Genomic DNA, 10,000 nt, shown 5'->3' with positions numbered 1-10,000 from the left:
GTAATATCTACACATACAGCATTATTCTCAATGATAACACAGAACTTGGGGAGTTCAACTCCGCTCCACAAAAACTAAGAGTTGATATGTTATCAGGTTGCGTGTGGTTGGGTTCATGCAGACACCCTGACTAAAGGGGAGGGAGTCCTCTGTTACAGGACATTCAACAGGACATTTCCCCAGGCTTGAACGCAGCATGGTGCCGTTCATTAACATGTCGGGGGTGTTAGGAGAAGACAGGTTGTCTTGAGGAGGTTTGAGGAATACATTTCCAAGGCGGCTGATGTGACGTTGAGGAGACCAGAATCATGTGCTTGTGTGTTTTCTTTCACCTTCAGCTCTCACCCCTCTCTCTCTCTCTCTCTCTCCTTCACACACTCTCACTCTCTCCCTCTCTCTCCCTCTCTCTCTCTCTCTCTCTCTCCTTGAGGATCTGGCTCTATTAAAAAAACAGACTATAGAGCGAACATTATGCACACTTTGAAAGAGTCACTCACAGTCAAACACACCTTTACCTAGAAACTCTCAAATCCACCACAGTGTCTGTTTGAATATCAGGCTTCAAAGCAGGCTGGGTAAAGGCTAGATCAGTGGGCTCATCAATAGATCAACACATCAATGGATCCGACCAGTCAATAAAGATGATAACGTTTGAAAAAAAAAGATTAAAAAAATAAATAAAAAATAAATAAATAAATGTACTGTTTCATATTTTTTCTTTAATACAATTCAGAGCACATTTAAGGCAGAGGTGTCTCCTCTAAATTAACTCTGGACTCATCATACGCATGACTTGGAATATGAGTGCCACAGTATGTCTAAAAAGCGTGGTTTGGAGGGTCTCCTGTTGATGGTTGAGAGTCCAATAGGACCTCTTCTCTACCTCCCCTCCCAGTCATAACCTTGCCTCCTCTCTCTCTGTTCCACTTCAAAGGCTACTGTTGTAATTACAGAGTGTAGAGGAACAGAGAGAGGCCCAGTCACAGATCCCCTGAGAGGGCACCAAGGCTGGACAGCTTCAAAGCAGTGCTGCTCTCACATCACTTCTCCCCTCTACCCAGGATGAGCTAGCCACAGAGGACACCAGTACTGTGGCGAATGACCCCACAACCCTGACCTCACACACACACACACACACACACACACACACACACACACACACACACACACACACACACACACACACACACACACACACACACACACACACACACACACACACACACACACACACACACACACACACACACACACACACACACACACACACACACAACCCCAGGGCAAGGCTTTGTTCTCTCGGAGGGGAGCTGGGGTGATGATACTGGAGGTGATAGATGAGGACAGACAGAAAGCACCCACCACACCTGGTGCCAGAGGTTGGTCCACACACCTGTAGACCTGTGTCATCACATCGAATGGACAACAGAGGACGGCTCTCTAACATCATCTTATACTGTAGTTCAGACACTAAAACAACTTGGTCTTCTACACTGGGAGATGGAGTGAGATGGAGGAGTGTGTGACAGGGTGGCCAAAGATCTAAGAGGCAGGAGTGTTGGAGCCAGGAGTGACACGCTGGTTGGTTTGTGATGAGATCACTCACCCCTACAGAAGGCATGATCACTCCATGTTGGGGTTGAGGAGGTGATATAAAACACAAAAAGATACAGCACAGGTGTCATGGGCACACCTCCAATGTGCAAGATGAGAAAATAACCGTGTGTCTGACCTTCAGGAGCTGCATGGGTCACTATCTGGCCATGCTAGAGAGGACATAAATACAGTACCTGACCACAAATGAGATTAGATCAATGAACCTTAACTTTAACCCTAACCTTGACTCTTAACTCTTGATTTGGAACAAAAGGTTCTGTTGACATTGTCCTCTGTCTGCTCTTGCCTGATTGCCTGGTGTAAATTGCTCAAGTTACGAAGGTGCTGGATGTGTGTATGTGTGTATGTGTGTATATGTGTGTGTGTATGTGTGTGTGTGTGTGTGTGTGTGTGTGTGTGTGTTGGATGGTGAGACAATGTGATAATTGATGTTGGAAGGTGAACCGTAAATTGGTCTTGGGCCTCTTCCCCACTCCGGCTGAGGAAACAGAGATTCTGCCAGTTGCTCAGTAAGGGGAGTGTGAACGGAGAGAAAAGCAGTTGAGTCTATTTTCACCTTTTCCCAACAGAGCCCCAAGGTTCTGTACAGTACAGTTAGGCTTAGTAATTACAGAACAATGAAATTCTTAAAAACAAACAAGTTATGAGAGTGAGAGAGAATGAGTGAGTGGGTAAGTGAGAGATTGATTCAATCTCACTCTCCTTCAATTTTCCTCTCACTCTCTTTCTCCTTCCCCTTCATCCTCTCCACTCTTTCCCATTTCCCTTCTCCTCTCCTTTCCTCTCTCTTTCCTCTTCTCTCCAGTTGATTCTGTTATTGGTGTTGCAGCTGGGGTTAGCGAAAGGAGAGAGAGAGAGAGAGCGAGCGAGCGAGAGAGAGAGAGAGAGAGAGAGAGAGCAAGAGCGAGAGAGAGAGAGAGAGAGAAAGAGGGAGAGAAATAGAGAGAGTGGTGCAGCTGATGGTATAGGGCAGGGATGTGTGTGTGTGTGTGTGTGTGTGTGTGTGTGTGTGTGATAATTACCCAGTGCCTAGAGGCCAGGAGCGGAAGCAGGTAATCTCAGAAGCCAAAGCAAACCATGATAAAGCCCCGTCTGTCAGAGAGCACATTATTACCAATCTGTTCTAGAACCCAAGAGCTAAATTAACATGTCTCAGCTCATTTACATGACAGTAAATGGCTAGAACATGTATATATATATACACACAACAGGGTTACGTTTCTTTTTTTTTTTCTTTTTTTTTTTTTTACTTTGCATGACAATGTATTATATCTGAGCAGTACTTCCTGGGCGTTCAATGGTGCATGCTCTGTGTTTTAAGGCTGCACAACTCAGGAACCAATTAAAAGACTGCATAGTCATTAAATTGTGAGATATTCCATGGACGAGAAGTTCTGACTGTATTCAAGTGGAAGAGAGCCCAATGAGCATCTACTGTACTGTATATAATTGGAATGGCCTCTATACATTACCAGTATTTACAATTATGCATGCATGTTAAGCAGTTTTTAGTGCCCACCACACATGCATTAAATGGATTGTGTCCTCGCAATAAAGGGCATGGCTTGGTGACGGGGGCGGACATTACTGTAAATACAATGTGAAGTCATGCGCTGTCGGTAAACGATGAGATAGTATACTTCTAAAAGCTCAAGAAAGGCCTTCATAAATCTATACTGGACCTATTTGGCTCTAGGGTTGGGTCCTAGAATATATTATAATAATGACATGCACTGCCACTCCCTCCCTTCAATGACAAACACACACCGTTAAAACACATGCATGTCACAGAGAGAGAGAGAAGAGAGAGAGAGAGAGAGAGAGAGAGGCATTACTAGGATAAATACCCAGATAAATCAGTGTTGGGGGGACAGAGCTGTCTAAATGAATTTATCCGATCCTTTTGTCCCCCTTGTATCTCCCTGCGGAGGAACCATAAAGAAGACAAGTGTATGTGTGTGTGTATGTGTGTGTCGGTGGATGGGTGGGGGTGATGATGGAGATGACCCTGGTCCTGAAGGGTCGTACTGGCACACAGTACCATCCCTGAGCAACTCATCCTCCTGGCGCACCCACCCGTAGCACAACCACACACACACACACACACACACACACACACACACACACACAGCATGCACCTGTAATAGAGGTCCTTACAGGGCGATTGTGGGGTGGCGGTGCCAAGGGCGTTCTTTAAGTCAGAGCAGATAAATCACACGTTAATAACACAGCAAGATACAGTAGGGCTGAATTTATGACCCCTTTCCCTGCAAGGCCACCTTCCTGCCCTACAGTACCTCTCTGTGGTCATAGAGACCATTTACACCCACCTACTTAATCTTTATTAAACCATGGAGATAGGCCTAAAGTAAAACATAGGCCTACAGCTAGCCAAAGATAGCCCTTGCTTTAGAAGCAGCCTCACTCTCTCTCATAGAGCTCAACTGTCAGTCAAAAGCACTTTGAAACTAAGACTAACACTTTTATTCTACCATAATCCCACATACGACGGTGCTGTTTCATCAGGAGTGCCGTTTCTCAACACAAAGCACCAGTCCAACTCAACACTACCGTGTAGAAATCTGCATCAGAGGCAGAGCAGCTTCAGAGGCAGAGAAGAACAGAGAGCACTTATTGATTCAAACAGGAAAGTCACCTTTACTCCTCCAGCCCAGACAGCATTTCACACAGCCAATTTGTATGGTGTTGTTATTATTAGTGTTCTCCTGCTCTGGCGAGGTCGGGCGTTTTGGTCTCCGGGCATGGACACTGCTTTATGACGCCTCGCCCAATAAACATCATTGTGATTTTCCCTGGCTGGTAATTAACTGTGGGGCTAATTTGTCATAGTTAGTTAGAGCGTGGCGTAGCGCCGGGAGAGGGCTGGCTGGGGCCGAGGCCTGCAGTTCCACACCATTCATCTACTGAAGCCTCATAATCACAACCTCACTGGCCAGGAGTACAGCTGAAGGGAGGGGCCCGGAGATTTTCCTGACCTGGAAAAACCCAGGGCCTTATTTATAGGCATATAACTTGGGGCTGAGGGTAACGCTGCAGGTTTTTCCAGCTCACCACGAAACATATTTTGCTTTTATATATTATGCACTTCTGTTCTTTTAGCCTTCTGCAGCACTGAGACACATTCTTATCAGCCTAATCTAAAAGCGACTGCGTTTATCTGATTCCTCCTCTCTCCTGAATGTGTGTCTAATGACAATTCTACAACACGGTCTTCAAAGCTCCCTGGGGTTTCTCTAAATAGTACACATTTACAAAGCTTTGGTAATAAAGTTCTGTTTAATAGGTCTGTAAATGTCATGCCTTTCTGCGGCTGCTGCGTCTGCCGCGGCGTCTCCTGTTTATCACTCACTGGATGTGTCAACCAGAGATATGCTGCAGAACCCTGCTCTATCTCCATGGCATTAACACATCTGATGTCTGATAGCATGCTGATGTTCGGTACGGTCCAAGGCTCGATTCATCTCTTGGCTTTGGAAATCATTACGTCTGTGTAGCAGAGAGATAGAACACGTCTCGTGTTTCATAAACACACAGACAGCTGGGTCTGAGGGAGAGACAGTCAATGAGGACTGTTACTCGACAGTCAATGAGCCATCCTCTCTGTAGTATATACTGGACAATATCAACAGACATTTCCGGGACGCTTTGTCTTCCACTTTCACCTTTGTATTCTAGTGGAGAGTGCGTGATTAAAGTCCAGTCCCGGCAGCATGTTATAATGTGTTCCTGATAGAGAGAAACTCGATCTGTCCCTGATTGCTTTGGTGACACACACAATTACCCAGCTGCTTCCAGTGATTAAAGAAACTCTTTTTTCTAGGGCACCTCCTCCTCCTCCCGCTATTCCTCTCTCTACTCCTCCACCTGTCTCCCCCTCTTCTTAGTCTCTCTCTCTCTCTCTCTCTCTCTCATCCTCATTCTTTTCTACCTCTTTGTTCATCTATCTGTTCTCTCTACTCCGCCCTCTCATATTCATGTAATCACTTCTACTTGTATCCCTTCTTCCCTTCTGATTTGTCTGTTCTTCTCCCTCTCTTTTCCCCTCTGTGCCCTGCCCTCCCCTTGCTCTCTTTCTACTTCGCTCTCTCCTTTTCGGTCTCCTCTCTATCGCTGTCTCTCTTCCCGTCCTTCCATCTGTCTCTGTCTCTATCTCTCTCGTCTACCTCTCCAGACATTTAGAACATCCCTCTCTTTCTCTCTTTCTCCTGGGCTTTGTCTTTCACTTCACTTCTCCCAACATTCAATTAACTTTCCACATCCTCTCTGCACAGAACTCCCCCGGGGGGCGTCAATCACCCTCTGCCGTGGCGGCGACTGACAGCTGGGCCCGCCTCTTCCTCCCTGCGGCTTCCTAAGTTTCGTCAGGCATGACCCAGTCACCTGGTAGGGCATTTCCACCTCCCTGAAGCAACCCGCCCCGGGACACCTGGGTGGCCATATTGTGTAGGCTCAGGGAGGACATGCTAGGTTAACCACTCAGAGGGACTGCTACTCAGTGGCTCACAAGGGATGAGAGTGAGGAGACTTCAGAGCTGCTCTCTTTCAGTGGCTTGTTCTTATAGCCTTATCCTTGGTTTTCTATTCTGTAATGCTGGAGTTTTAATACTTTTATTAAAGTGACCGGTCCTGTACAACACATAGCATGGTCTAACAACACTGTGTAAAAATTAATCACAACTAAGATAGAGGCTGAACTTCAGGACAATGTTTTACCGTGAGCATGGTGTTTTTCCTCTACCGGTGGCTAGAGGGGTCTTAGTGTGAAATCCATCAGGAAAATACCATCAACAAGTTATTTCTGTCCTCTTATCTAATGATCTGAAACTACATCATATCTCACTCCCCAAACTCTCTCCCCCTAAACCACACAGCATCCCTCAGAGGAGGAGGCCCCATCAAACCAGACTCCAAAATACATCACTGCATTAATGCAAGTCTACGACGCCGGTATTAGGAGCTTGATCGAGATCATGCGGGATATGTCACAGAATGTCTGGGAGGGCTCACTCGGTGATGTGTTCTTATGAAAGACCTGTCATATTCTTCATTTCTCCCATTGTGCCTCATTTTGGGCGTCTGTCACTGTGAGCAAGGAGTGATCCTTTCTGTCCAAATGGGTGATTGTGTTATTGTAAATCAGCCAGATAAAGGTAGAGCCATGCTCCTGGAGGAAGCCTCGGCCCGTTAATCCTGACATAATTTCCCCAGACCCTTATCTCATTCTCAAAATGTGATAGGATTTACTCTGGGCCAAGGTACCCCTGCTGTTAATCCCAATGCCTTATAAATCTCCTCACACTGTATGTGTGTGTGTGTGTGTGTGTGTGTGTGTGTGTGTGTGTGTGTGAGAGAGAGAGAGAGAGAGAGAGAGAGAGAGAGCGTGCACACTTGCGAGAGAGCGAGTGTGTGTATACAGTATGTGAGTGTGTACCTGTGCATTGTAAAGATGAATGATTGTGGATATATATTGCATGTCTACACTGGTGTGGCGGCACTATGACACAGGGTAAAGAAGTAATACCTCACATGACATTATCATGACAGGCTTTTATATCAAATTCATGTCACTTTGTGTGTTTTGTGTGTGTGTGGCGTGTGTGTGTGCATGTGCGTGTGAGCGAGCGCGCGCATGTGTGTGTGTGTTATAATTCCAGTGAGCAGCCTGCTGGGTAGTAAATGAGCCTATCAGGTCCACTCATGTTGCCGAGCAATAATGTTCGCTTGCCATGTGTTAATAACGGGACAGAAGTAGTATCACCTCAGGGAACGAGAGGGAACACATTCCCTTCAGTACATACAATACTGTACCGTACCTTGAGGGAGCATTAAACCACTTGATTAAGTAATCCTTCAGGAATGCACCATACAAGAACTAGCACGCGTAATCACCTCGGCAAAATTCAGCGGGTGCTGATGTGAGAAGGTAAACATATTCAGCCTCACTAGGAGAGACAGTGTGGTAGTTGTCGGAAGTGTTCATTTTCACCTCCGAAATAAACCCTCTCTGAGAACGACTCTGGCGTGGAATGGGAGAGATCCAACAGTGTCTGAGGACTTTCATGGTGTGAGAGCCAGAGTTAGCACCTGCCTCCGCCTGAGTGTCTGATAATGAAATGAACAGGGGATATTACACGGGATGATCTGTAGACTTGTCTGTGGACTCCAATTTGCCCCGAGTGTAATTGAATAATGTATTCTATCCATGCGACATTGTTCCTTCAAACCAACACTGAGAGAGGAGAGAGAACACACACTGTTTGTAAATCACAGATGAGAGGCGTAACCACTGTACATAAGACTACACATTTCGGTGGGAATATTACGCTTCCAGCAAAATGCATTAGACAGAGACAATAAACCTCCTCTCCTTAGAGGCTCCTCCTGATACAGGATGTTAGGCTAAGACACAACAACAATATGCGTGTAGCTGCACTAACGCTGAGGTAGGTCTAGACCAGGTGAGGCTGGTAGAACACGCGTGTTTGATACCATTCCTCATTCCATTCCACGCATTACAATGAGGCCCCCCCCCCCCCAATTTCTACCTCCACCGACCTCCCCTGCTTGAGACTAATCTATGGATGAGGATAGCTAATGTCAACGGCTAGTAGGACCCAAATCAGCAACGCTTTGTGCTGCTTTTAAGGGTTAATGCATTACTCATTCCATTCCATGCATTACAATGACCCCCCCCTCTGATTTCTACCTCCACCAGCCTCCCCTGGTCAAGGTCTAGATATTATGCTGTTTACACCAACCTGATCCCTTCATATTGATAGTACCAGAATCGTTTAGAGCTAGGGGCTCTAGAGTCACAGACATGGGAAGTTATTTAGGTTGAGTTCTGGTCAGTGTAAAGACATGGCTAAAAACGATAGCTACTGCATGGCTCTGACTGTACTCAGCCCCGGGTCACTGTTGACAGTGATGGCTGCCATGGGTTGGATTCGGGATTAGGGGTCAGAGGTCAGGGGTCAGGGGTCAGAGAAAGGGGGTTAGGGGTACATGTGTACTCACTCCCCTTGTCAGTTTTGACAGTGATGGCTACCAAGGGCCAAGTTATAGGGGGCTCATGGGTTGGATTAGGGGTTAGGGGTCAGAGGTTAGGGGTCAGGGATAGGGGGTTAGGGATTCATATGTACTCACTCCCTTGGTCGGTGCTGACAGTGATGGCCACCACAGGCCAGGATATAAGGGTTGGATTAGGGAATAGGGGTCAGAGGTCAGGGGTCAGGGGTTGGGGATATGGGGTTAGGGGTTCATGTGTACTCACCCCCTTGGTCGGTGCTGACAGTGATGGCCGCCACAGGCCTTGGGAAGGAGCTCAGGTCAGACACTCCGTTCTGCGACTCGATCTCGAAGGTGTAGTTGGCATGGGCGGAGAAGTCCATCACCGTGACTGTGGAGTTGGTCAGGCCCTGGGGCCGTGGCAGGAAGCGTAGCACCTCCCCGCAGAGATGGCATTGGTCAGGCTCTGGCCCACAGCGCTTACACAACACGTTATAGGTCAGATCCCTGCGTCCGCCCGTGTCACTGGGAGGAGACCACTCCAGCATCAGACAGGTCTCGTTCAGGTTGAAGACCACATTACGAGGGGGGGACGGGGGGCCTGGAGAGAGAGAGACGTGGGGGGATACAGTTTGAGGTTTAACAGACCAGGAGCATGGATGTTAATCAAGTTTCTCCCTATCTCACAACCAGTCTTGTTGGAGAAGGAATCAGATAACGTCATTAGAAATCCTGGAGCGTGAGTATAATTAGAAATTATGGATACACAAATCAGCACACTTTTAGAGGTGAGTTCTCTTAGAATATCTAGCATGATGGTGTTCAGAGTTTCATGGTCAAAATTAAAATTGTGCTATTGTAATGTTGTGTTGCTTTGTCTTTGAAAATCAACTAAAGTGAGCCTGTCATCAAGGTGAATGCATTTCTCCCTGATCTCCATTATGTGAGTTGAAATGGGAGTGTCCATGTGTGCGTGTTTGCCGTGCGTCTGTGTGCGTCTGTGTGTGTGTGTCTGTGTGTGTGTGTGTGTGTGTGTGTGTGTGTGCGTGCATGTGTGTATATGTGTATACAGTATGTGTGTGAGCAGGTATAAAGGTATTGTGCTGCAGAGTGCAGCAGGCTGCCAGCTGTCAGCGGGGCAGAGTTAAAAGGCCTGGGGGATTTGAACACTCCGGTCCTGCCAAGCTCATTGTCTGCCTGGACAAAAGAATGTGCCCCTCTCCTGCCCTCACTACCCTCTCTCCTGCCTCCCCCCTTCACCCAGCCCTCAACCCCTAGCCAAAGCCCTCCATAAATAAGCCTCTCTCCTCAGACCGGCTTTGTCTGGATCTCTCTGGACAGATGAAGGGAGCAC

At 47.0% G+C, this 10,000-nt stretch overlaps 1 protein-coding gene across 1 annotated transcript in view; it reads right to left on the bottom strand.

Moving 5' to 3' along the window:
- The window catches only part of LOC310812621 (ephrin type-A receptor 6-like), a gene marked incomplete at both ends in the record, with an annotated part of 92,226 nt that overhangs the window by 29,542 nt on the left and 52,684 nt on the right, over positions 1-10,000 (bottom strand). Inside the window, one exon of the mRNA XM_083681249.1 lies at positions 8,912-9,247. Coding sequence (XP_083537375.1) covers positions 8,912-9,247 — 336 coding nt within the window. The remainder of the gene's footprint in view (positions 1-8,911; positions 9,248-10,000) is intronic.

The sequence above is a fragment of the Argentina silus genome, assembly GCF_951799395.1.
Source record: "Argentina silus genome assembly, chromosome: 12".
In the NCBI taxonomy this organism is placed as follows: domain Eukaryota; kingdom Metazoa; phylum Chordata; class Actinopteri; order Argentiniformes; family Argentinidae; genus Argentina; species Argentina silus.
Note: the sequence above shows the minus strand (reverse complement) of the source record. Positions and strands in the feature narration are given on the sequence as shown.